Here is a 26955-nt window from a genome sequence, read left to right as displayed (position 1 = left end):
TATAACACATATAATATATATGTATAATACATATAATATATATGTATAATACATATAATACATATAATATATTATATATTATATATATTACACACACACATACACACACACACATATATATAGTCCTCACCCAAGGATATTTTTTCATTGCTTTTTAGAGAGTGGAAGGGAGAGAGAAACATCGATGTGAGAGACACACATAGATTGGTTGCCTCCTGCACATGCCCTGACCAGGGCCAGGAATCCAGCCTGAAACCGAGGTACATGCCCTTGGTCAAAATCAAACCCAGGACCCTTCAGTCCACAGGCCGATGCTCTAACCACTGAGCCAAACTGGCCAGGGCATAAGTGTCTATTTTAATTTGGTAAGATTGCTACCTGACAAGGTAGCTCAGTTGGTTAGAGCATCTTCCTGATAGGCCACGGTTGTGGGTTCGATCTCATAGTCAGGGCACAAAAAAGAATCAACCAGTGAATGCATAAATAAGTGGAACAACAAATTGATTGATCTCTCTCCCTTCCTCTCTCTAAAAATAAAAAATAAATACAAATTTAAAGAAGACTGCCTAGCCATTTTCCAAAGTCACTGGACCATGCTGCGCTGCCACCAGAAAAGCATGGGCTCTGTCCAGTTGCCCCACATCCCCATCAGCACATGGTGGTGTTTTTGTTGCCATCCTGGTAGGCGTGTGTGGCATCTCGTGGTAGTTGCCATGGTGTTGATGGACATTTTCATGAAGTCTAATTTATCCTGTTTTTTATTTGTGTGGCTAGTGCTTTTTGTCAAATTATTAAAAACAACTGATTAGATATACTTGACAATTTAATTGCTAAAAAAATGTCCTCTGGAGTGACAGCAGTGTTTGTCCTCAGTCTCCTCATACCCAGAATTCCCAAGACAAGGTGGGACGTAAGGTGGAGTCACAGCACCCACATGTACGCACAGACACACACACCTACAGCCACCAAAATAGCCAGCACACATCGGAACATCCTATCAGAGAGGGCAGAGTCCCACGTGGTGCCCTGTGCCCTGAGATGGGCAGGCCAGGCAGGCTTCCAGGAGGAGGCGTGGAGGACTCTACTTCTCCATCTTGCTGTTTCCTAACCTTGGGTGGGGGCAGGAGTTGAGAACCAGGGAGATTTGGGGAGACATTCACACCCACATACACATATATCCCAGCAGCAAGGCCTCTCAGATCTGGGGTTAAGGAGGGAGGCTGGGGCCCCTGGCTCCCCAGAGTGTATGGGCAGGGCCCCCAGAGCCCTGGTATGTCCGTTTATCCATCTTGTGATTCCAATGTCCAAAGTGCCCCATCAGAGCAGGGAAGGTCCCTCCTGGGGCTTACATGACCGATTCCTGCTCAAAGGTGTCAGCATCCTCAGCAGGTCTTGGGTAGTGTTTGAGGAGGGGGTTCCCCTCCTCGATGGGGACTGGCATGGGAGCCACAGCTGTCTCAGTCTTCACCTGGATCAACCTGGGCACGGGGCTCTGAGCCTTTGTCTGATCCACATAATATTGGAGGAGTCCTGCCCCAAAGGCGTCACCTTCCACGTTGATGACTGTACAGAACCGGTCCCTGAAGGGGGAGGAGTGACGGCGAAGTGAGTGCAAGGGGGGGTTCAAGGCCGGGCTCTCTCCCCCGTCTCTCCCTGGAATCATGAAGTCCCCACACACCATCCTACACAGAACCCTATTCTACAAACCTGGACGCAGGTCATCCCCCCATCCCCTCAGGATGCCAAGCATCCCTACCTCCTAGAACCTCAAAGCCCCTGCCCCCTGTCCCCTGGAGTGCCAAAGTGTCCCATTGTACTTCCTCTGCTTTTGAATCCCAGAGATCTCCTGCTCCATCATCTTTGGGCCCCAATGACCCTTCTTCCAATAAAACACAAGACTTGCTCCTTCTGGAAGCTCAAAGTCACCCCCTCCTTTTCTTGGGGCCCCAGAAGAGCCTCCAGCCCTTAAATGCGGCGTTCTCCCTCAGGCCTTTCTCCTTCTTAGAATCCCAAAGACCTTCTTTCCTCTTTATATTCTGTGTGTGTGTGTGTGTGTGTGTGTGTGTGTGTGTGTGTGTGTGTGTGGCATTTTAGGAAATGGACCTACAATTCACATACCATAAAATTCACCCTTTAAAAGTGTACAACCCAGTGGTTTTTAGTATATTCAGAATTGTGTAAACATCACCACTATTTAATTCCATAATATTTTTATCACTCCAAAAGGAAACCCCCACCCCACTAAGCAGCTATCCCCCATTTGCTCCCATCCCCCAGCCCTAGGCAACCACCAATCTGCTTTATATATGTTTGCCTGTCCTGGACACATCATAGAAATGGAGTCATAGATGATGTGGTCCTCTGTGTCTGACTTCTCACTCAGCACATGTTTTCAACGTCACCCGCGTGGTAACATGTGGGTGCGAGGGCTTGGCTCCATGGTGCATTGTATGGATAGGTGATATTTTCTGTATCTGTTCATCAGTTGATGGACATTTAGGTTGTTTCTACCTGTTTGCTATTATGACTAGTGATTAATAGAATAATATACTATGAACATTTCTGTACAAGTTTTCATGGACATATTTTCAATTCTCTTGGGTACATACCTAGGGGTGATATTGCTAAGACATATGCCAATTCTATATTTAACTTGAAACCAAACTGTTTCCAATCTTTTATACTCTTATTTACTTTATTATTATAATTTTTTAAATATCTTTATTGATTTTTAGAGAGAGGAAGGGAAAGGGAGAGAGAGATAAACAACAGTGATGAGAAAGTCATCACTGATCGGCTGCCTCCTGCACGCCCCCGACTGGGGATCGAGCCCGCAACCTGGGCATGTGCCCTGACCAGGTATCAAACTGCAATCTCCTGGATCCTAGGTCGATGCTCAACCGCTGAGCCACCCCCAGCTGGGCTCCAATCTTTTATACTCTTAGTAGATTAATCGAGATACCTAACAATTATGTATACAGCATTTACTACTTACTAGGGGCTCTTACAAGGGAGTTGTATGTATTATGTCATCTCCCCACTTCACAGATGGAGAAACTGAGGAGTTTAACACTTGCCCAAGTTCATACTAGCTAGCAATGGTGGCCCTAAGTTTTGAACACAAGCAGCAGCCTGACCTAAGAGTCCACCCTATTACCCACACTACGTTTCTGGGGTTCTTCTTAGAAGCCCCAAGATCCCTCCCTTCCCTTTGACTCGAATGCTCATGGTCCCACCCCCTTGCCTCTAGAACTCCGGCCTTCCCTCCTCTTCGGCCCAAAGGCTCTCAATGACCCTTGCTCATCCCCTTTCCTGGGAGTACCCCTGACCCCCCTGAAGCCCCAAACCCACACTCACACTAGCCAGTCCACAGCCAGGATCAAGGAGATGTCAACTGGTAGGTTGATTGCCTCCAGGATGATGGCCAGAGTGAGGACACCTCCAGCAGGGATGCCTGCGGTGCCCACGCTGGACGCTGTGGCCGTGATCCTGGGGAGGAGAGGGAAGGTCAGGGAGGCGTCACCTTGTAGGAGAAGCTACCACGAGAGCCCTGCTCTCCCAGCCCGTGTCCATTCTCAGGGGAGGGGTCAGCTGGCTCAGGGGTCCCAGCCACAGTCACCCAGCACTCACAGGATGGTGATGATCTGCACGAAATCCAAGGGTCGCTGGTTGATCTGTGCAATGAACACAGCGGCCACACACTGGAAGAGTGCGGCACCATCCATGTTGACAGTGGCACCAATGGGCAGGATGAAGCGGCAGATATGCTTGGAGACGCCATTCTTCTCCTCCACGCACTTCATCATCATCGGTAAAGTGGCAGAGCTGCCAGGGACCACACCTCAGAGTGAGCTCCCACAGGGTCCCCAGGCCTGGCCCACCACCCACCAAGCCGCACCCACACCACTCTGCTCACATGGCCCCTCCTCCCTGGCCCAAGTCTAGGCACCCACCTACCAGCTACCACCCCCACCCCCACCCCCGGGCCCCACCCACAGCCTTTCCAGCCACCTTGCCTTTCTCATTCCAGGGCCACAAGGTACTAGGGATCCCACAGACTACAGTCATTCCAACATGTAGGCGTCCTGGACACCCTGCTACTCAAAATACACACAACATTTCATACCTAAATTCTGTAATGTCTCAGAGCTCACTGACCCCACCTCCTGCTATCTCCACCAATAATAGACCTCAGCTAAGAATTATTAACTCTCTTGGGGGAGCCACCATATGGATGGTCCCGTTCTCACGGGACAGGGTCAGCAGAGATGAGTGAACTATCCAAGAGAAGGCGGAAAGAGCTCCCAGAGGTTGGATCCAGCACTAGAGTCCCCCAGGTCTGGGCCTTGGCGGGGAGAGGGGTTCTCAGGAAGGGAGGAAGAAATCTCTAAAGCAGTAGTTTCCTTATTTTAGGGGGGGCTGGGTAGTGGGGGTTAGGTCCAAGACCCTGTGAGAAACTTAGGAAAGGAGGGACCATGCACCCTGGCCCAATGTCCCCAAACAGGGTACACGGGCCTTCAGACTTGTGATGCCTGCTCCAGGTCCCTTAGCTTCAAAATCTCGCCCTGGTCCACCCCGAGGTCACACCTGGAGGCCGTCCCGAAGGCGGTGGCCAGCGCTGTCGTGATGCCCCACAGGAAGCGGTAGGGGTTGTTCCGGGTGAAGACGAAGTAGATGAGGGGCAGCACCAGGAGCCCGTGGATCAGGTGGCCCAGCACGCAGCACAGGACGTACTTGCCCAGACTGCTGAAGAGCATGCCCACGTCCTCCATCTCCACGATCTTGCTGGCCACCAGGAACAGGATGCCCACGGGGGCATACCTAACGAGCCAGGAGACAGATGGCAGCCTCTGACCACGCGCCCCAGGCCCAGGCACTGTGCCCACACACCTGCCCACAGCCTCCCTGCAAGTCAGGTGGCGCCCCGAGCAGCGTGTGCAAACCCAGCACCTCTCCTGCCCGCCTCCTCTGTCCCCTTGGACACAGTGTAGCTGGGAGGTAAAAGGAGCCTGGGTGCTGCCATCGCCACTTGGAGCGGGGTCACCAACCACATTTGTCAGACTTAACACTTGACCGAGAAAGAAACATGCACCATGTGTGACTCGTTTATGTTTCCTGGGTTCCTGTTATAGCAGCTAGTATGACTTAAACTGATATAATCTCCCACCACGTCATGAAAAATAAAAAGACCACGACTCAGCTCCAAGGAGTGAAGCATTTGCGATGTGCTAAGCCCCTGAGCATGACTGAATCTTCACCTCAAGGGAGCTCCTATTTCGAGTCTCTTACAGCCACCTGTGTGCCTGGGTTTGGCCAAATACCCATGTTCTGGCCAGTGGGATGTGCCAACAAATTATACAAGTCAGCACTTGATAAATATTAGCTAATATTGTTTTCTGTAAGCCTGCTATAGGTCAGCCATGTCCCAGGCACTTCACACGTATTAATTTTTGTGCCTGGTCCGCACAACCCCATTTTCCAGATAGGGAAATTGAGGCACAGATGGATAAGTAACTTGGGTAGGGCACAGCTGGGAAGTGGCCATGCCGGGATGGGAGCCCAGGCCACCCAGCTGCAGAGACTGCTCTTGCCCACACATCACCAGCCTTTCCAGCAAAGTGCTTTTATTAGTCAAAAGGCGCTTGATTCCTGCACAGCAGCTTCCTTAGGTGAGATGTCAGCTGCACTGGAATCGGTAGGTGGGGGTGTAGGATTTGTTAAAGATGTTCCAACCCTGCCCCCTCCTAATTTCTGACTTTCTAGATCCAGGGTGGGGCCTGAGAGTCAGTGTGAGACTGGGGAGGGGACAAGTATGGAAGCCAGAGGCCTGTGCATATGTTTTTTCTCATTAACTAAGATCATTTAACAAAGCTCATAATGGTAATAGTTGTAGCTCATATTAAGTCATGCTCAGTAAGTGCCACGCTTTTAAGGCACTTTCTAAGTGATTTCTTTACCTATATCCAGTCACTTGTTTCATCTTCATGATATCTCTAGAAAGCAGGTGCAATTTTAGATCACTGATCCAGAGGCAGACATTTGATTACCTTTAAATCTCTAAAACTGAGATGTGTTAGCCAAGCTGTGGCTATAGCTTGGCTGTCTTTTTGTCACCTCCCAGTAAAATCAAGGTGCCAGTAGCAGTCTAAGCTTTCATGGGCTACAGCACTGTCCTTATTTTATAGATGAGGAAATTGAGGCACAGAGAGGGCAAGTCACTTGCCCAAAGTCACACAGCCATGGAATGGTTGATGCTGGATTTGAATCCAGGGCATCTGGCTCTAAAGTGCACAGAGGATCTTCCCACCTTACACCCCGAGTCCCCTCTCCCACCACCTACCACATGATCCAGGAGACCAGCACCATGGTGGCGTCGTTGAAGGAATTGAAGAAGCGGATGAGCAGCTCTCCCTCAGACCCCAGCTTCCGCAGGCACACGCCAAAGGTGATGGCAAACACCACCAGGCCCAGGATGTTCATACCCTCCACCTCATTCCCCACAGGCACCTTTGGGCAAGGAACAGATGGAGATGGGAGGCAGAGATGCTCAGTCAACTTGCAAAGTCACTGAGGGCCTGTCCTAGCCAGTGCTGGGACCCACCAATTTGGGTCCCTTCCTCCCAAGGCTCATGGTACAAGGCCACAGGAAATAGACCTATGGCCAGGGACCACCCAGAGTGGGCAGGGTTGAAAGTGGAGAACCTGGGGGAGTGTGGGAAGTCAGGGGTATGGGTAATCAGGTAGGGCTTCCTGGAGGAAGGGGCTGAGACCTGGAGAACAGGAAGAGTGAACCAGGTAAAGAGGGGTGGCAGAAGGTTCTAGAGAGAGGAAATAATTTGCAACAGGCTAGAAATGAGAGCAACTTGGGCATTCAAAGAGCAGAAAGAAATCCACTGGGTCTGGAGTGCAGGAAGCCGGCAGACTCATGAGATAAGACTGGGAGGGCAGTGGGGAGGGGGGCAGGGGTTGGACCTTGAAGGGTCCCGTGAACTGTGGCGAGGAGCCTGGGCTTTCTTTTTCTTCTGGGGACACCAGGGAGCACCACGGGGCTCTGAGCAGTGGAGAAGCAGGGTCAGCTTTGTGCTTTGGAAAGACCACTGAGGCTGCCGGGCCTGGGGCAGAGCAGGGAGGAGGCCAGGCCAAGATGGGGTGTGGGGAAAAGAGGAGCCTGGACCACGGTGGGCAGTGGGGAGGGAGAGGACGGGTCAAAATGGAGATTCCAGAAAGGTAGAAAGACAGAAATTGGGGAGGGGCTGCACAGAGTTTGAAACAAATTGCACACCAAATGTTACAAGACCCAGGGAGTAAACAAAGGCTGGGGCGGGAACAATAATGGGCCAAAGGGTGGGGTCTCCCCACCCTTCTCCCGCTCTCACCTTCACCTTGGTTCCATTGAGATCTTTCTCTTTATAGGAGGTAGCGTACTGCAAGGGGGGTTGGAAAGAGGGTGTCAATAGTCATCGAGGTCCCCCACCCCATACTGGCACCTCCAATGCTCAAAGCCTGCCCTAAACATCCCTTTACACATGATCTCATTTCATCCCACCAGCAACCCACTGATAGGACTGTTCATGCCTGTTTCCAGAGGCAGAAGCCGAGGTTCAGAGAAGTAAAGGTACTCGCCCAGCATCACACAGCTAGAATTAAGACCCAGTGGGGGCTGAGAGTCCATATTCTCATTTGTGGATGAGGGGTGTGGATGCGTTTCAGAGGTCACCCAAGAACCCTGCAATATTCCCGGTAAGTATGTGGGCAGGTACCACCACAATCAAGCACCAGGGGCCTGCAACTGGCTGGCTTCCTCCCTGCCTGCCCCCCACCCCTGGGGATACCGGAGGACTCACTGAGCGGAAGGCCGCAGACACCAGGTTGGAGGGGAAGATATTTCTGCAGAGATAGACATGGGGGCGAGGTTATTAGATCCCACAGGGGGAGGTCAGGGGTGTCTGTGGGACTGGATTGGCCCCTTAGGGTTGGGGGACCTTTGGAGGCCCATTTGTACCCACATATGGCCCCACCGGTTCCTCAGCTCGGTTAGGTCAGGCAGAGCTGACCCTGGCCTGCACGCGTTTTCGGGGCTTCTCAAGGCTGAGCTGGTTTCCTAGGGCCCCAGTAGGCTGTTGTCATAGCCCCAAAGGATTGAAAGGATTGCCATTGAGGGTGAGGAATGCTGGCCTCCCAAGGCAGGCTGGGGCAGGGTCACATGGGCCTCATCTCCACCCCAGGAAGCAAACTTAACATCCTGGACATCTTGCGTCAGCCACTGCGTCTGAGAAGGGGCAGGCTGGGCCTAGGCGCTGGCTGCCAGGTCAGATCTGGGTGTTGGGAAGAGGTGGGGAGAGAGGGAGATGAGAGATGGCTGTGTGTGCCATGAATGTGCCTCTGTGTTCACAAGGCCACGTTTGTGATAGTGTCCAGGTGTGACTGGGTGTGCAGCAGTGTGCCTGAAACCCACTGAGTGCGTGTGTGAGTCCGACGACACGCTAGAGTCTCAGGGCGAGATGAAAATAGCAAAGTGGCTACAGGCACTGGAGGAAGGGCTGTATGTCAATCAGCCCACAAGAGCCCTCAGGGATGAGCACTATTATCCCGTTTTACAGAAAAGGAAGCGGAAACACAGAAACTTGAAGCAACTTGCCTGGCTAGGCACTGGCAGAGCTGGGATTTGAACCAGCCAGCTGGCAGCCCTGACCCTGGGCACTCTGACGTCTTCCTCCTCCCAGTGACGTGAGTGTACAGCTGTTGCTGTGGGTCTGTATTTGGTTTGTCAAGTGCTGATATGTGGCTGGGGTGCGGGTTAGTGTTCAGATAGGCGGGACAGCTGAGTGGCCATGTAGGCCTGAGTATGTATGTCTGTGCTGAAAGGACGTCAGTCCCCAGTGGGTATGGGAGTGTGATGGTGCAAGCCCATTTGTCAGTGTACGACCTCACAGCCGCGGCCGAGTGTCTATGTGCCTGCGTCCAGCTGTGTGTCAGCTGGTTAGAAAGTTGTGCGGCTCCAGATACTTCAGCTGAGTCTGGGAGTAACTATGTGCCAAGGGTGAGTGAATTTTCTTTTGGCACATGGGGGATGCCTGTCCACATAAACAGCCTTTGAGTGGGTGTGTCCATCTGTAAGTAAGCTGGTCCTCAGCCAGGCCAACCAGGGCTGGGCCAGGGCCCAGCTAATCTCTCCCAGCCATGAGGTGCCCACCCACTGCAACTTCTGGGTGAGTTTCCCTTCTCAGGCTGAACTGAGGCCCCAAGAGGCTGGGGAACCCGGTTCCCTGACTCATCATTCCCCTCCACCACTTCCAGGAAGTCCCCAACCAACCTGCAGACCCCAAATCAGCAGGCCCCAAAGGCAAGGCCATGGGGATCCAGCAGTCTGTCCTCCTTAAAAGGAGAGAGAGCCATTCTGGCGGGTAGGAGCAAGGGGGGAGGGGGACTGCAGGAAGCAAGAGGCCAGAAGGAAAACAATCTGCCCCCTTTCTAACTGGCCCCCTTCTAGGCAGCCTGGGGGTGGAGAGCACAGAGGGAGGAAATGGAATGGAAAGTGGTGGAGGTGGCAGGACTTACCAGGGACATATACTGGGAAAGCCACCAGGGCCCAGCTGAACTGTGTAGGGAAGGGCGGCCAAAAAGAACCTGGCTGTCTGGGTGACACATGGCATGGGAAGCACTGGGACTAGGAAGAGGGTCTGGTGGGGGTCATTCTGATCTCCTCAGGTCCTCCACGGGCTCCTTGGGTCTCACATCTTTTATCCAGACCCTGGACTCAAACCTTTATCCAGAAGCTCCATCCTGGAGCCCTTGGCCACCCAAAGATCCCCTTGTAAACCCTCAGGATCCCCTCCCCTGACAGGAGAGCTCCTCTTATGTCCCCCAAGACCCCCAGCATTACTTTCCCCTTTCCCTGTAAGACTTCCTTTCTTATCACCCTTATGTGGGGTCCTCCTATATCCCCAGTCCCCCACGTTTATAAGTCTCCTTTCCCAGGAGTCACCCTCTGTACCCTGACCCTTGAAGGACCAGAGCTCCCCCCCCCCATTCCCTAGAGTTTTCCTGAGGCCCCTGGGGATGTCCCTGCTCTGGACAACCCCGAGTTCCACACACCCTTCCCCTCCACGTGGCCACCCCAGCCATCCCTGACACCACCGCCCTCCCCACGTGGCTGAAGTCCGCCCCGCTCCGCGGGCTCGTGGGGTCTGACCTCACAAGATCCAGGAAAGAATCCAGCACGTCCTTGCTGGGGGCCTTTTCCGCAGAGTCGGTGTCTCCTGCAGAGGAGTTGGTGGCCAGGACGGCGCCGGGCTGCAGCGCCAGCGCCAAGCTCACGCCGACAGCGGACGCTATCAGCGTGGTGACCAGGAAAAAGAGCAGCGCCCAGGCGCCCAGGCGGCCGAGCGCTTTGGGATCCAGGCTGGCGGCGCCGCCGATCAGGCTGCACACCACCAGCGGCAAGATGATCATCCGCAGCAGGCGAAGCAGCAGCTCCCCAGGGAAGGCGAAGGCCGCCAGGCGCGAGGGGCCCAGCGCGACCGCGCCGCCCGCCTTCGACACCCCGAGCCCCACCGCCACGCCCGCCACCACGGCCACCACCGTCAGCAGCACCAGCAGGTTGGCGCGCAGGCAGCGGAGCACCTGGTCCCGGGAACTGCAGCAGCCGCGTCCTGCAGCAGCTGGGTCCTCTATGGCGACCGACGCTGGCACACCGCTCGCGGTGGGCTCCCCCTTCAGCTTTGTGGGGTGTCCCTCAGGCGGATTGGCCATCATGATGAACGCCCCGGGGTTCCTTAGCGGCAGGAAGCTGGGAGGGCTTGGGGATCCTTCCTAGGACACCGACGTCCTTAGAACGCAGGGTTGAGTCACACGTGGGAGCTGGAACTCTGAGGGTTCCTTGGAGTGTGAGTTCACAGCGCCCAAGTTCCTGGCTCTGGGAAGATGGGGTGTCTGAGATCCGGGAGCCCCCGCGCCTCTTGGCCCTGGGAGTGGGAATACAGGAGTTGCTCGGGCTGGGACCTGGGGGCCTTGGCTCCGGAAGGCTGGCGACACCTGCGCGGCCGAGGTGGTGGTCTTCACGAGGCGAGGTCCTGGTGGCGCAGATCCCCGACGCCGGGATCCAGGAGGGGGGGACCTGGAGTGCCCGGGCCCTGAAAAGGGGGGCTCTGAGGCCTGCGTCCCGGAGTCGGAAACGGAGCTCCGGGAAGAAGGGAACCCGGGGCTTGCGTCCAAGAGGGGAAGTCCGGGCCATTGGGAGCGGCAGTCGGCGGTCCGGGTCTCTGGAGAAAACGGCCGTCGGCCCAGACGAACCCTCCCCGGCGCGGGCGGGGCTCTGAACCGTCCCCGCGACCCTGCCGGGATTAGGCTCCTCCGCCGGGGTGACTCGGCCGCGAGCCAGCCGAGGGCGCGGATTGGCTGCGGCGCGGCCAGCGCTCTAGGACCCTGCGGGGCGGCGAGTTCGCCCAGGAGGCGGAGCGACAAGCTCGGGATCCAGCCGGGGGCTCCGGGGGGCCCGCGCCCCGGGGAAGCGCAGGTACGAAGCCCTGAGGCAGAAGCGCCGCCGGGCCTTCATCCCCGCTCATCCTGGAGAAGTCAGCTCCCTGTTGACGAAACTGGATGCGCATACAGGTAACGAGGCTCATGTGGCCCAAACCCCATCATCTGGGCAGGGGATTTGAACTCAGGCGTCTCTGACCCCAGTCTGTGCCCTCAATCCCTAGGGGACACAACCGCTGCTCCTACACTTGGCTCCTCCCGAAGCAGAGCCATTTCCTGTTGGGCCCTACGATGGGCGGTACCAGGGATCCAGCAATGACCAAGGTAATTACAACCCTGTCGTCGGGGGAATCGCAGTCCTGAGGGGCAGAGAGACCCATCCCAAGATAATGATGACGCAGAGTGTGGGATGGGGCAGCCCAGAAGGGGTGCTTGACCCCGCTTGGGGTTTAGGTAGGGCTCCCTGGAGGAGGAGACATCATAGTTGGGGTAGGAAGGGGTTGGACCAATCCTAGGGAAAGAGAATTCCAGACAAAGGGAACAGTATATACAAAGCCACAAAGTTGAAAACAGTCTAGGTTTCCAAGCACAGATCTAACCTAGTCACCCCACCCTCTTAGTGGCCTCAGTGGCATCCCTCAGGATAAAGTCTAAACTCTTCAACAGGCATCTGTCAATTCAGTAATACATTCCTTTAGTCATTCAACAAACCACATTCACAAAACCGAACGCTGAGAGATGTCACATAGACTTGAGACAGGTGGGGAACTTTGTCTCCAGTTCAATTCTGGTCAAGGACACATACCCCTCCGCCCCCCCCCTTTGTTACCACCTCCTCCCTCCCCTCCCCTCTAAAAAATAAAATCAATTTAAAAAAATACCCTGGGGTGAGGATTAACAATCAAACCCAAAAAATGCACTGACTATCTCTGAAAGAATTTGCAGCCGGGCCGGCCTGGCTCAGCAGGAGGTGACGGTTCGAGGCAGCCGATCAATGACTCGTCATTGATGTTTCTCTCTCCCTCTCCCTTCCTCTCTCTGAAATCAATAAGAATACATTTTAAAATAAATAAATATCGATGTGTCTCTCTCACATTGATTCTGTCTGTCTCACATTGTTTCTGTCTCTTTCCTTGTTCCTTCCAAGCTCTGTAAACCAATGGAAAAAATATACTCAGGTGAGGATAAAAAAAAAAAAAAGAATTTGTAGAAAGTGCTAAAAGTGGCCTCTTTCAGGAAGGAAAGCAGCGGCTTCCTTAGCTTTGCAGTTTGGCATGGGCACTGCATCTCACTGCTGAGCAGCTGTATGACCTCAGGCAAATCACTAATTTTTTTTTTTTTTAGAGACAGACATCGATTTGTTGCTCCACTATTTATGCATTTAATGGTTGATTCTTGTATGTGCCCTGACTGGGGATCAAACCTGCAACCTAGGCGCATCAGGATGACGCTCTAACCAACTGAGCTACCCAGTCAGGGCCCAAGTCACTCAATTCCCCCACCTCAGTTGGCTCGGCTGTGAAATGGGGATAGCAGTAGCATCCGCCTCACAGATCATGGAGGCGTCAACCAGGTTCATGTGCATAAAGCATTTTGGTTGGTGCCTGGCAAACCACACTCTCCTGTATTTTAAGCCATAGCCTTTTGAGGTCAACGTTGTACCTATGGCAAGTGTGAAAGGCCCTTCCATGTGTCTTTCAGACAGAAGCACAGGCCCGGGCTTCCCCCCAGAAGTGTTCAGACCCCAGGGGCCAAGGGCACAGGGAGCCTGAGAGGCTCCAGGTGGGACCCAGCAGCTGGGTTTCAGGTGCTGCTGCAGCAGGTGGCCAGGCTGAGGACGGGAACCTTCTGGCAGCCCTGCTGATAATCGGGGCCCCTGGGGTATGCAGAAATGGTTCAGGCCAGTTGGGCAACGTGGAAGGGCAAGCTTAGCTCAGTCACTGCCCACCCACTCCCAGCACAGGGGTGCCAGACAGGAGGCAAGGGAGGGGGCTCCAGGACTCAGGGACCCCAGAATCCCAGAACCTCGGGGAGTGTGGGGTGGGTCCAGGCCAAGAAGGGAAGGTTTGAGGGCTTGGTCCAGGATTGGCCAGGAGTGTCCCACCCTCTGCCCTCGCCACACTTGGAGAGGAAAACATACCAACTGATTAAAACCGACTTTCTTCCCACTCAGCCAAACCTACCCAGATTTAGATTTCATCAATGGGGGGAACAAAGGCCTGGGACTCCAAGCAGGAAATGAGCCCTGGCTGGTGTGACTCAGTTGGTTGGACGTCACCCCAGACACCAAAAGTTCCGGAGTTCAATCCTGGTCAGGGCCCTAGCTAGTTTGAGCGTCAGTGGTTAGAGAGTGAGCCACTGGACTGAAGAGTCATGGTTTGATGCTGGTCAAGGGCACGGACCCCTGGGTCGGGAGGCCACCAATTGATGTGTCTCTTTCTCTGTTTCTCCTTTTCCCTTCTACTCTCTTTAAAATATCAAGGGGAGAAATATTCTAGGGTGAGGATTTACAAGAGGAAAGGAAATGTGTAACACACTCCAATAACTCACAAGACAGGATCCTGTTAGAACAGGTGAGCTGCGACTGGTGTCGACCACATCCCAGACTCACACAGGACTTAAAATGCTTGCAAACTTAAAATAGTTTTTTATTTAAATAGCAAATTTGAGGTTAAAAGAAAGAGCAAGCCCTTGTTGGGACTATTCGCAGTGACAGTTCAGGTATCGAGGGATACCTGCATTCTTATGTAGGTGCTGGTGGAAAGCAAATTTCTTACTGTGACGTGTACATTTTTAACTGGAAGATAATACACATAGGGTAAAATGCACACATCTAAGTGTACAGGTTAACTAATTTTTCCACGTGTTTATATCTGTGTAAACATCACCCATATCAAGACATAGAACATTGGCTGTATCATAGGTTCCCTTGTGCCCTCTCCCAGGCCATGAGCACCTGCTAGGCCACTACTGTTCTGATTTCTCTAGCCTGTCCTAGGCCTTCATATAAATGGAACTATATAGTATGTACTGTTTCTGGCTTCTTTCACTCAAAATACTATCTGTGAGATGCATCCAAGTTGAATACAGTTGACCCTTGAACAACATGGGGATTAGGGGCCCCAACGCCCCATACAGTCAAACTTTTGACTCCCCCAAAACTTAAGTTGTCCCTCAGTATCCGTGGTACACTGGTTCCAGGACCCCCCTGAATATTCAAACCCACGGATGCTCAAGTCCCCTATACATGTGATGTAGATCAATGCATACAGTTGGCCCTCCACATCCACAGACTCCCAGCACATCAAAACAGTACAGCTATTTATTGAAAAAATCCATGTATAAGTGGACCTTCGTGCAGTTCAAACCCATATTGTTCAAGCGTCAACTGTATATCAATACTTGCTTTTTTTGCCAAGTAGCCTTCAGTCTCATGACTGATAATTCTACAGGTTATCTAGGTGATTTCCTTCTGAATTTTGGCAATTATGAAGACAGCAGCTGTAAATATTTGTGTGCTGGTTTTGTGTGAGGTTTTCATTTCTCTTAGGAGTGGGGCTCCAGAGCTGTATGGTAAATGTATATTTTAATTTGGTAATATTGCCTTAGCCGCCGTGACCATTACCTAAGGCTAATATTGCCTTAGCTCAGTAGGTTAGAGGGTCCTTCCAATAGGCTAAGGTTGTGGGTTCGATCCCTTAGTCAGAGCACAACTAAGAATCAACCAATGAGCCCTGGTCGGTTTGGCTCCGTGGTTAGAGGGTCGGCAGGTGGACTGAAGGGTCCAGGGTTGGATTCCAGTCAAGGGCACGTCCTTGGTTGTAGCTCGGCCCCAGCTGGGGCGCGTGTGGGAGGCAGCCAATCGATGTGTCTCTCACATGGATGTTTCCCTTCCACTCTCGGAAAAAGCAATGGAAATGGAAAAAAATATCCTCAGGTGAGGGCTAAAAAAAGAAAAATCAGCCAATGAATGCATAAATAAGTGGAACAAGTCATCACTTCATCTCTCTCTGTTCCTCTCTAAAAATAAAAAAATAAATAAAATTTTTAAAAAATATATCTTTATTGATTTCAGAGAGGAAAGGAGAGGGAGAGAGAGATAGAAACATCAATGATGACAGAGTCAATGATCAGCTGCCTCCTGCATGCCCCCCACTGGGGATCGAGCCCGCAACCCGGGCATGTGCCCTGACGGGAAATCGAACCCCGATCACCTGGATCCTAGGTCGATGCTCAACCGCTGAGCCACACCCGGCCGGGCAAAAATAAATAAAAATTTTAAAAAAGACTACCTAGCCATTTTTGAAAGTCATTGGACCATGCTGCGTTGCCACCAGAAATGTGTGGGCTCTGTCCAGTTGCCCCACATCCTGGTCCTCACATGGTAGCATTTTGGCTTGTTGCTATCCCAGTAGGTGTGCATGGCATCTCATGGTAGTTGGCCACGGTGTTGATGGGCAGACATTTTCATGAAGTCCAATTTATCCTGTGTCTCCCTATCCCCAGAATTCCTGGAACAGGGTGGGATGTACCGTGGAGTCAGAGCACCCGCACATATACACACACACAGACACACACACCTACAGCCACCAAAATAGCCAGCACACATCGGAACATCCTATCAGAGAGGGCAGAGTCCCACGTGGTGCCCTGTGCCCTGAGATGGGCAGGCCAGGCAGGCTTCCAGGAGGAGGCGTGGAGGACTCTACTTCTCCATCTTGCTGTTTCCTAACCTTGGGTGGGGGCAGGAGTTGAGAACCAGGGAGATTTGGGGAGACATTCACACCCACATACACATATATCCCAGCAGCAAGGCCTCTCAGATCTGGGGTTAAGGAGGGAGGCTGGGGCCCCTGGCTCCCCAGAGTGTATGGGCAGGGCCCCCAGAGCCCTGGTATGTCCGTTTATCCATCTTGTGATTCCAATGTCCAAAGTGCCCCATCAGAGCAGGGAAGGTCCCTCCTGGGGCTTACATGACCGATTCCTGCTCAAAGGTGTCAGCATCCTCAGCAGGTCTTGGGTAGTGTTTGAGGAGGGGGTTCCCCTCCTCGATGGGGACTGGCATGGGAGCCACAACTGTCTCAGTCTTCACCTGGATCAACTCGGGCACTGGGCTCTGAGTCTTTGTCCGATCCACGTAATGTTGGAGGAGTCCCGCTCCAAAGGCGTCACCTTCCACGTTGATGACTGTACAGGACCGGTCCCTGAAGGGGGAGGAGTGACGGGAAAGTGAGTGCAAGGTGGGGGTTCAAGGCCGGGCTCTCTCCCCCCTCTCTCCCTGGAATCATGAAGTCCCCACACACCATCCTACACAGAACCCTATTCTACAAACCTGGAGGCAGGTCATCCCCCCATCCCCTCAGGATGCAAAGCATCCCTACCTCCTAGAACCTCAAAGCCCCTACCCCCTGTCCCCTGGAGTGCCAAAGTGTCCCAAATTCATACTAGCTAGCAATGGTAATGCTGGGATTTGAACACAGCAGCCTGACCTAAGAGTCCACCCTATTACCCACACTACGTTTCTGGGGTTCTTCTTAGAAGCCCCAAGATCCCTCCCTTCCCTTTGACTCGAATGCTTATGGTCCCACGCCCTTGCCTCTAGAACTCCGGCCTTCCCTCCTCTTTGGCCCAAAGGCTCTCAATGACCCTCTTGCTCATCCCCTTTCCCGGGAGTACCCCTGAAGCCCCAAACCCACACTCACACTAGCCAGTCCACAGCCAGGATCAAGGAGATGTCAACTGGTAGGTTGATTGCCTCCAGGATGATGGCCAGAGTGAGGACACCTCCAGCAGGGATGCCAGCAGCTCCCACACTTGACGCTGTGGCCGTGATCCTGGGGAGGAGAGGGAAGGTCAGGGAGGCGTCACCTTGTAGGAGAAGCTACCACGAGAGCCCTGCTCTCCCAGCCCGTGTCCATTCTCAGGGGAGGGGTCAGCTGGCTCAGGGGTCCCAGCCACAGTCACCCAGCACTCACAGGATGGTGATGATCTGCACGAAATCCAAGGGTCGCTGGTTGATCTGTGCAATGAACACAGCGGCCACACACTGGAAGAGTGCGGCACCATCCATGTTGACAGTGGCACCGATGGGCAGGATGAAGCGGCAGATATGCTTGGAGACGCCATTCTTCTCCTCCACGCACTTCATCATCATCGGTAAAGTGGCAGAGCTGCCAGGGACCACACCTCAGAGTGAGCTCCCACAGGGTCCCCAGGCCTGGCCCACCACCCACCAAGCCGCACCCACACCACTCTGCTCACATGGCCCCTCCTCCCTGGCCCAAGTCTAGGCACCCACCTACCAGCTACCACCCCCACCCCCACCCCCGGGCCCCACCCACAGCCTTTCCAGCCACCTTGCCTTTCTCATTCCAGGGCCACAAGGTACTAGGGATCCCACAGACTACAGTCATTCCAACATGTAGGTGTCCTGGACACCCTGCTACTCAAAATACACACAACATTTCATACCTAAATTCTGTAATGTCTCAGAGCTCACTGACCCCACCTCCTGCTATCTCCACCAATAATAGACCTCAGCTAAGAATTATTAACTCTCTTGGGGGAGCCACCATATGGATGGTCCCGTTCTCACGGGACAGGGTCAGCAGAGATGAGTGAACTATCCAAGAGAAGGCGGAAAGAGCTCCCAGAGGTTGGATCCAGCACTAGAGTCCCCCAGGTCTGGGCCTTGGCGGGGAGAGGGGTTCTCAGGAAGGGAGGAAGAAATCTCTAAAGCAGTAGTTTCCTTATTTTAGGGGGGGCTGGGTAGTGGGGGTTAGGTCCAAGACCCTGTGAGAAACTTAGGAAAGGAGGGACCATGCACCCTGGCCCAATGTCCCCAAACAGGGTACACGGGCCTTCAGACTTGTGATGCCTGCTCCAGGTCCCTTAGCTTCAAAATCTCGCCCTGGTCCACCCCGAGGTCACACCTGGAGGCCGTCCCGAAGGCGGTGGCCAGCGCTGTCGTGATGCCCCACAGGAAGCGGTAGGGGTTGTTCCGGGTGAAGACGAAGTAGATGAGGGGCAGCACCAGGAGCCCGTGGATCAGGTGGCCCAGCACGCAGCACAGGACGTATTTGCCCAGGCTGCTGAAGAGCATGCCCACGTCCTCCATCTCCACGATCTTGCTGGCCACCAGGAACAGGATGCCCACAGGGGCATACCTAACGAGCCAGGAGACAGATGGCAGCCTCTGACCACGCGCCCCAGGCCCAGGCACTGTGCCCACACACCTGCCCACAGCCTCCCTGCAAGTCAGGTGGCGCCCCGAGCAGCGTGTGCAAACCCAGCACCTCTCCTGCCCGCCTCCTCTGTCCCCTTGGACACAGTGTAGCTGGGAGGTAAAAGGAGCCTGGGTGCTGCCATCGCCACTTGGAGCGGGGTCACCAACCACATTTGTCAGGACTTAACACTTGACCGAGAAAGAAACATGCACCATGTGTGACTCGTTTATGTTTCCTGGGTTCCTGTTATAGCAGCTAGTATGACTTAAACTGATATAATCTCCCACCACGTCATGAAAAATAAAAAGACCACGACTCAGCTCCAAGGAGTGAAGCATTTGCGATGTGCTAAGCCCCTGAGCATGACTGAATCTTCACCTCAAGGGAGCTCCTATTTCGAGTCTCTTACAGCCACCTGTGTGCCTGGGTTTGGCCAAATACCCATATTCTGGCCAGTGGGATGTGCCAACAAATTATACAAGTCAGCACTTGATAAATATTAGCTAATATTGTTTTCTGTAAGCCTGCTATAGGTCAGCCATGTCCCAGGCACTTCACACGTATTAATTTTTGTGCCTGGTCCGCACAACCCCATTTTCCAGATAGGGAAATTGAGGCACAGATGGATAAGTAACTTGGGTAGGGCACAGCAGGGAAGTGGCCATGCCGGGATGGGAGCCCAGGCCACCCAGCTGCAGAGACTGCTCTTGCCCACACATCACCAGCCTTTCCAGCAAAGTGCTTTTATTAGTCAAAAAGCCCTTGATTCCTGCACAGCAGCTTCCTTAGGTGAGATGTCAGCTGCACTGGAATCGGTGGGTGGGGGAATAGGATTTGTTAAAGATGTTCCAACCCTGCCCCCTCCTAATTTCTGACTTTCTAGATCCAGGGTGGGGCCTGAGAGTCAGTGTGAGACTGGGGAGGGGACAAGTATGGAAGCCAGAGGCCTGTGCATATGTTTTTTCTCATTAACTAAGGTCATTTAACAAAGCTCATAATGGTAATAGTTGTAGCTCATATTAAGTCATGCTCGGTAAGTGCCACGCTTTTAAGGCACTTTCTAAGTGATTTCTTTACCTATATCCAGTCACTTGTTTCATCTTCATGATACCTCTAGAAAGCAGGTGCAATTTTAGATCACTGATCCAGAGGCAGACATTTGATTACCTTTAAATCTCTAAAACTGAGATGTGTTAGCCAAGCTGTGGCTATAGCTTGGCTGTCTTTTTGTCACCTCCCAGTAAAATCAAGGTGCCAGTAGCAGTCTAAGCTTTCATGGGCTACAGCACTGTCCTTATTTTATAGATGAGGAAATTGAGGCACAGAGAGGGCAAGTCACTTGCCCAAAGTCACACAGCCATGGAATGGTTGATGCTGGATTTGAATCCAGGGCATCTGGCTCTAAGAAGTGCCCAGAGGATCTTCCCACCTTACACCCCGAGTCCCCTCTCCCACCACCTACCACATGATCCAGGAGACCAGCACCATGGTGGCGTCGTTGAAGGAATTGAAGAAGCGGATGAGCAGCTCTCCCTCAGACCCCAGCTTCCGCAGGCACACGCCAAAGGTGATGGCAAACACCACCAGGCCCAGGATGTTCATACCCTCCACCTCATCCCCCACAGGCACCTTTGGGCAAGGAACAGATGGAGATGGGAGGCAGAGATGCTCAGTCAACTTGCAAAGTCACTGAGGGCCTGTCCTAGCCAGTGCTGGGACCCACCAATTTGGGTCCCTTCCTCCCAAGGCTCATGGTACAAGGCCACAGGAAATAGACCTATGGCCAGGGACCACCCAGAGTGGGCAGGGTTGAAAGTGGAGAACCTGGGGGAGTGTGGGAAGTCAGGGGTATGGGTAATCAGGTAGGGCTTCCTGGAAGAAGGGGCTGAGACCTGGAGAACAGGAAGAGTGAACCAGGTAAAGAGGGGTGGCAGAAGGTTCTAGAGAGAGGAAATAATTTGCAACAGGCTAGAAATGAGAGCAACTTGGGCATTCAAAGAGCAGAAAGAAATCCACTGGGTCTGGAGTGCAGCGAGCCGGCAGACTCATGAGATAAGACGGGGGGACGGTGGCGAGGGGGGCAGGGGTTGGACCTTGAAGGGTCCCGTGAACTGTGGCGAGGAGCCTGGGCTTTCTTTTTCTTCTGGGGACACCAGGGAGCACCACGGGGCTCTGAGCAGTGGAGAGGCAGGGTCAGCTTTGTGCTTTGGAAAGACCACTGAGGCTGCCGGGCCTGGGGCAGAGCAGGGAGAAGGCCAGGCCAAGATGGGGTGTGGGGAAAAGAGGAGCCTGGACCACGGTGGGCAGTGGGGAGGGAGAGGACGGGTCAAAATGGAGATTCCAGAAAGGTAGAAAGACAGAAATTGGGGAGGGGCTGCACAGAGTTTGAAACAAATTGCACACCAAATGTTACAAGACCCAGGGAGTAAACAAAGGCTGGGGCGGGAACAATAATGGGCCAAAGGGTGGGGTCTCCCCACCCTTCTCCCGCTCTCACCTTCACCTTGGTTCCATTGAGATCTTTCTCTTTATAGGAGGTAGCGTACTGCAAGGGGGGTTGGAAAGAGGGTGTCAATAGTCATCGAGGTCCCCCACCCCATACTGGCACCTCCAATGCTCAAAGCCTGCCCTAAACATCCTTTTACACATGATCTCATTTCATCCCACCAGCAACCCACTGATAGGACTGTTCATGCCTGTTTCCAGAGGCAGAAGCCGAGGTTCAGAGAAGTAAAGGTACTCGCCCAGCATCACACAGCTAGAATTAAGACCCAGTGGGGGCTGAGAGTCCATATTCTCATTTGTGGATGAGGGGTGTGGATGCGTTTCAGAGGTCACCCAAGAACCCTGCAATATTCCCGGTAAGTATGTGGGCAGGTACCACCACAATCAAGCACCAGGGGCCTGCAACTGGCTGGCTTCCTCCCTGCCTGCCCCCCACCCCTGGGGATACCGGAGGACTCACTGAGCGGAAGGCCGCAGACACCAGGTTGGAGGGGAAGATATTTCTGCAGAGATAGACATGGGGGCGAGGTTATTAGATCCCACAGGGGGAGGTCAGGGGTGTCTGTGGGACTGGATTGGCCCCTTAGGGTTGGGGGACCTTTGGAGGCCCATTTGTACCCACATATGGCCCCACCGGTTCCTCAGCTCGGTTAGGTCAGGCAGAGCTGACCCTGGCCTGCACGCGTTTTCGGGGCTTCTCAAGGCTGAGCTGGTTTCCTAGGGCCCCAGTAGGCTGTTGTCATAGCCCCAAAGGATTGAAAGGATTGCCATTGAGGGTGAGGAATGCTGGCCTCCCAAGGCAGGCTGGGGCAGGGTCACATGGGCCTCATCTCCACCCCAGGAAGCAAACTTAACATCCTGGACATCTTGCATCAGCCACTGCGTCTGAGAAGGGGCAGGCTGGGCCTAGGCGCTGGCTGCCAGGTCAGATCTGGGTGTTGGGAAGAGGCGGGGAGAGAGGGAGATGAGAGATGGCTGTGTGTGCCATGAATGTGCCTCTGTGTTCACAAGGCCACGTTTGTGATAGTGTCCAGGTGTGACTGGGTGTGCAGCAGTGTGCCTGAAACCCACTGAGTGCGTGTGTGAGTCCGACGACACGCTAGAGTCTCAGGGCGAGATGAAAATAGCAAAGTGGCTACAGGCACTGGAGGAAGGGCTGTATGTCAATCAGCCCACAAGAGCCCTCAGGGATGAGCACTATTATCCCGTTTTACAGAAAAGGAAGCGGAAACACAGAAACTTGAAGCAACTTGCCTGGCTAGGCACTGGCAGAGCTGGGATTTGAACCAGCCAGCTGGCAGCCCTGACCCTGGGCACTCTGACGTCTTCCTCCTCCCAGTGACGTGAGTGTACAGCTGTTGCTGTGGGTCTGTATTTGGTTTGTCAAGTGCTGATATGTGGCTGGGGTGCGGGTTAGTGTTCAGATAGGCGGGACAGCTGAGTGGCCATGTAGGCCTGAGTATGTATGTCTGTGCTGAAAGGACGTCAGTCCCCAGTGGGTATGGGAGTGTGATGGTGCAAGCCCATTTGTCAGTGTGCGACCTCACAGCCGCGGCCGAGTGTCTATGTGCCTGCGTCCAGCTGTGTGTCAGCTGGTTAGAAAGTTGTGCGGCTCCAGATACTTCAGCTGAGTCTGGGAGTAACTATGTGCCAAGGGTGAGTGAATTTTCTTTTGGCACATGGGGGATGCCTGTCCACATAAACAGCCTTTGAGTGGGTGTGTCCATCTGTAAGTAAGCTGGTCCTCAGCCAGGCCAACCAGGGCTGGGCCAGGGCCCAGCTAATCTCTCCCAGCCATGAGGTGCCCACCCACTGCAACTTCTGGGTGAGTTTCCCTTCTCAGGCTGAACTGAGGCCCCAAGAGGCTGGGGAACCCGGTTCCCTGACTCATCATTCCCCTCCACCACTTCCAGGAAGTCCCCAACCAACCTGCAGACTCCAAATCAGCAGGCCCCAAAGGCAAGGCCATGGGGATCCAGCAGTCTGTCCTCCTTAAAAGGAGGGAGAGCCATTCTGGCGGGTAGGAGCAAGGGGGGAGGGGGACTGCAGGAAGCAAGAGGCCAGAAGGAAAACAATCTGCCCCCTTTCTAACTGGCCCCCTTCTAGGCAGCCTGGGGGTGGAGAGCACAGAGGGAGGAAATGGAATGGAAAGTGGTGGAGGTGGCAGGACTTACCAGGGACATATACTGGGAAAGCCACCAGGGCCCAGCTGAACTGGGTAGGGAAGGGCGGCCAAAAAGAACCTGGCTGTCTGGGTGACACATGGCATGGGAAGCACTGGGACTAGGAAGAGGGTCTGGTGGGGGTCATTCTGATCTCCTCAGGTCCTCCATGGGCTCCTTGGGTCTCACATCTTTTATCCAGACCCTGGACTCAAACCTTTATCCAGAAGCCCCATCCTGGAGCCCTTGGCCACCCAAAGATCCCCTTGCAAACCCTCAGGATCCCCTCCCCTGACAGGAGAGCTCTTCTTATGTCCCCCAAGACCCCCAGCATTACTTTCCCCTTTCCCTGTAAGACTTCCTTTCTTATCACCCTTATGTGGGGTCCTCCTATATCCCCAGTCCCCCACGTTTATAAGTCTCCTTTCCCAGGAGTCACCCTCTGTACCCTGACCCTTGAAGGACCAGAGCTCCCCCCCCCCTTCCCTAGAGTTTTCCTGAGGCCCCTGGGGATGTCCCTGCTCTGGACAACCCCGAGTTCCACACACCCTTCCCCTCCACGTGGCCACCCCAGCCATCCCTGACACCACCGCCCTCCCCACGTGGCTGAAGTCCGCCCCGCTCCGCGGGCTCGTGGGGTCTGACCTCACAAGATCCAGGAAAGAATCCAGCACGTCCTTGCTGGGGGCCTTTTCCGCAGAGTCGGTGTCTCCTGCAGAGGAGTTGGTGGCCAGGACGGCGCCGGGCTGCAGCGCCAGCGCCAAGCTCACGCCGACAGCGGACGCTATCAGCGTGGTGACCAGGAAAAAGAGCAGCGCCCAGGCGCCCAGGCGGCCGAGCGCTTTGGGATCCAGGCTGGCGGCGCCGCCGATCAGGCTGCACACCACCAGCGGCAAGATGATCATCCGCAGCAGGCGAAGCAGCAGCTCCCCAGGGAAGGCGAAGGCCGCCAGGCGCGAGGGGCCCAGCGCGACCGCGCCGCCTGCCTTCGACACCCCGAGCCCCACCGCCACGCCCGCCACCACGGCCACCACCGTCAGCAGCACCAGCAGGTTGGCGCGCAGGCAACGGAGCACCTGGTCCCGGGAACTGCAGCAGCCGCGTCCTGCAGCAGCTGGGTCCTCTATGGCGACCGACGCTGGAACACCGTTCGCGGTGGGCTCCCCCTTCAGCTTTGTGGGGTGTCCCTCAGGCGGATTGGCCACCATGATGAACGCCCCGGGGTTCCTTAGCGGCAGGAAGCTGGGAGGGCTTGGGGATCCTTCCTAGGACACCGACGTCCTTAGAACGCAGGGTTGAGTCACACGCGGGAGCTGGAACTCTGAGGGTTCCTTGGAGTGTGAGTTCACAGCGCCCAAGTTCCTGGCTCTGGGAAGATGGGGTGTCTGAGATCCGGGAGCCCCCGCGCCTCTTGGCCCTGGGAGTGGGAATACAGGAGTTGCTCGGGCTGGGACCTGGGGGCCTTGGCTCCGGAAGGCTGGCGGCACCTGCGCGGCCGAGGTGGAGGTCTTCACGAGGCGAGGTCCTGGTGGCGCAGATCCCCGACGCCGGGATCCGGGAGGGGGGGACCTGGAGTGCCCGGGCCCTGAAACGGGGGGCTCGGGACCCTGAGTCTGGGGGCTGGAAACAGAGCTCCGGGAAGAAGGGAACCCGGGGCTTGCGTCCGAGGGGGGAAGTCCAGCCACTGGATGCGGCCGGCGGCGGTCCGGGGTCCCTGGAGAAAACGGCTGTGGGCCCAGTGGAGCCCTCGGTGGCGCGCCACGTTGCTCTGAAGCTGCCAGGGGGAAACTGCGGGGATCAGGTTCCTCCCGGAGGCTGACTCAGTCCCAGCGAGCCGAGGGCGCCGATTGGCTGCGGCGGGACGGGAGTTCCCCCAGGAGGCGGGGCGACAGGTTCCGGATCCAGCCGTGGGCTCCGGGGGGCCCGCGCCCGGGAAAAGCGCAGGTACGAAGCCCTGAGGCCGCGCGAGGAAACGCCGCCGGGCCTTACCTCATCCCCGCTCATCCTGGAGAGGCCAGCTCCCTGTTTAGTAATGGGGTAGCCCAGAAGAGGTGCTTGACGCAGCTTGGGGGTCAAGAAGAGTTTCCTAGAGGAGACCTCATAGCTGGGGTAGGAAGGGGTTGGACCAAGCCTAGGGGAGAGAATTCCAGGCAAAGGGAACTGTATACGCAAAGCCACAAAGCTGAGAAGAGCTCGTTAAGTTCCCAAGCACAGATCTAACGTAGTCACCCCACCCTCTTAGTGGCTTAAGTGGTTTTCGCTAGGATAAAGTCCAAACTCTTCAACCAGTCATCTGTCAATTCACTAATACATTCCTTCAGTCATTCAACAAACCACATCCACAAAACAGAACACTGAGAGATGTCAAATAGACTGAGATAGCTGGGGAACCGGGGAGGAGGGCAGGCTTCAATAATAAATCAGCTGGTCAAGAAATATTAAGCATGTCTCAGTGGCTGAGCATTGACCTATGATCCAGGAGATTGGGGTTTGATTCCCGGTCAGGGCACATGCCTGGGGTGTGGGCTGGATCCCCAGTCGGGGGCGTGCAGGAGGCAGCTGATCAATGACTCTCGTCATTGATGTTTCTCTCTCTCCCTCTCCTTTCCTCTCTCTGAAATCAATAAAGATATATTTAAAAAAAAAAAATTGCTTTTAAAAAAAAAGAAATATTAAGGAGAAAAACACAGGTGCAGGAGAAGGTGTATAGGACAGGAAACCATGCCATCTGTGTTTCAAGTGCATTGACTGTCTACAGAGAACAGACTGATGGTCACCAGAGGGGCGGGAGTGAGGCGTCTCGTGGGAAAAAGGAAGAATATTAAGAAATGCAAACTTCCAGAGGTAGAATGAGTCACAGGGATATAAAGTACAGCACGGGGAATAGTCAATAATATAGTAATTGCTATGTACAGGTGACAGATGGTTACTAGACTTACTGTGCTGATCACTTCGTAAGGTATATAAAAGTTGAATCACTATGCTGTACACCTGAAACTAAAATCATCTGCTAGGTCAACTATAATTTCAAATACATTTTAAAAAATGCATTGCCCTAGCCGGTTTCACTCACTGTTTAGAGCACCCATCAACAGACTGAAGGGTACCGGGTTCGATTCCAGCCAAGGGCACATACCTCCGTTGCCGGCTTGGCCCAGTTGGGATGAGTGTGGGAGGCAACCAATCAAAGTGTCTCTCTCACATCGATGTTTCTCTCTCTCTCTCTCCCCCTTCCACTCTCTCTGAAAAGCAATGGAAAAAATATCCTCTGGTGAGGATTAAAAAAATTAAAATAAATAAAAAATTCATTGATACCCTGGCCGGCATGGCTCAGTGGTTATTGCATCAGCCCTGGCACTGGAGGTCTCGGGTTCAATTCAGGTCAAGGGCACATACCTGGGTTGCAAGCTCAATCCCCAGCCCTGATCAGGGCACATGTGGGGAACAACCAGTTGAAGTGTCTGTCTCACATCGATGTTTCTCTCTCTCCCTCCTCTCCCCCCCTCTCCACTCTCTTTAAAAAAAATCAAAGGCAAAAATATCCTCAAGTGAGGATTAACAATAACAACAAATGCATTGACTAT

General features: G+C 54.0%; 2 protein-coding genes across 4 annotated transcripts; both read right to left on the bottom strand.

The window, feature by feature from the left end:
- Positions 1-742: 742 nt before the first annotated feature.
- LOC308548493 (neutral amino acid transporter B(0)-like) lies at positions 743-11733 on the bottom strand. Of its 2 annotated transcripts, XM_081120052.1 has the most exons (8): positions 10193-11733; positions 7845-7887; positions 7377-7424; positions 6341-6507; positions 4588-4821; positions 3631-3825; positions 3358-3489; positions 743-1580 (listed from the first exon to the last, which is right to left on the bottom strand). In XM_081120052.1, exons 1-8 carry the CDS (start codon positions 10753-10755, stop codon positions 1346-1348), a joined length of 1617 nt encoding a protein of 538 aa, XP_080976178.1. In that variant the 5' UTR covers positions 10756-11733; the 3' UTR covers positions 743-1345. The 2 variants fall into 2 exon arrangements, with proteins under 2 accessions (XP_080976178.1, XP_080976179.1); XM_081120053.1 differs by lacking the exon at positions 7845-7887 and having other exon boundaries at positions 10193-11433.
- A 2363-nt stretch (positions 11734-14096) lies between these two features.
- On the bottom strand, positions 14097-24627 carry SLC1A5 (solute carrier family 1 member 5). Of its 2 annotated transcripts, XM_081120054.1 has the most exons (8): positions 24017-24627; positions 21670-21712; positions 21202-21249; positions 20167-20333; positions 18411-18644; positions 17454-17648; positions 17181-17312; positions 14097-16682 (listed from the first exon to the last, which is right to left on the bottom strand). In XM_081120054.1, the coding sequence occupies exons 1-8, from the start codon at positions 24577-24579 to the stop codon at positions 16448-16450; spliced, it is 1617 nt and encodes a 538-aa protein (XP_080976180.1). In that variant the 5' UTR covers positions 24580-24627; the 3' UTR covers positions 14097-16447. The 2 variants fall into 2 exon arrangements, with proteins under 2 accessions (XP_080976180.1, XP_080976181.1); XM_081120055.1 differs by lacking the exon at positions 21670-21712 and having other exon boundaries at positions 24017-24102.
- Positions 24628-26955: the final 2328 nt, after the last annotated feature.

Source organism: Miniopterus schreibersii, assembly GCF_964146895.1.
Source record: "Miniopterus schreibersii genome assembly, chromosome: 18".
NCBI classification, from domain to species: Eukaryota; Metazoa; Chordata; class Mammalia; order Chiroptera; family Miniopteridae; genus Miniopterus; species Miniopterus schreibersii.
Note: the sequence above shows the minus strand (reverse complement) of the source record. Positions and strands in the feature narration are given on the sequence as shown.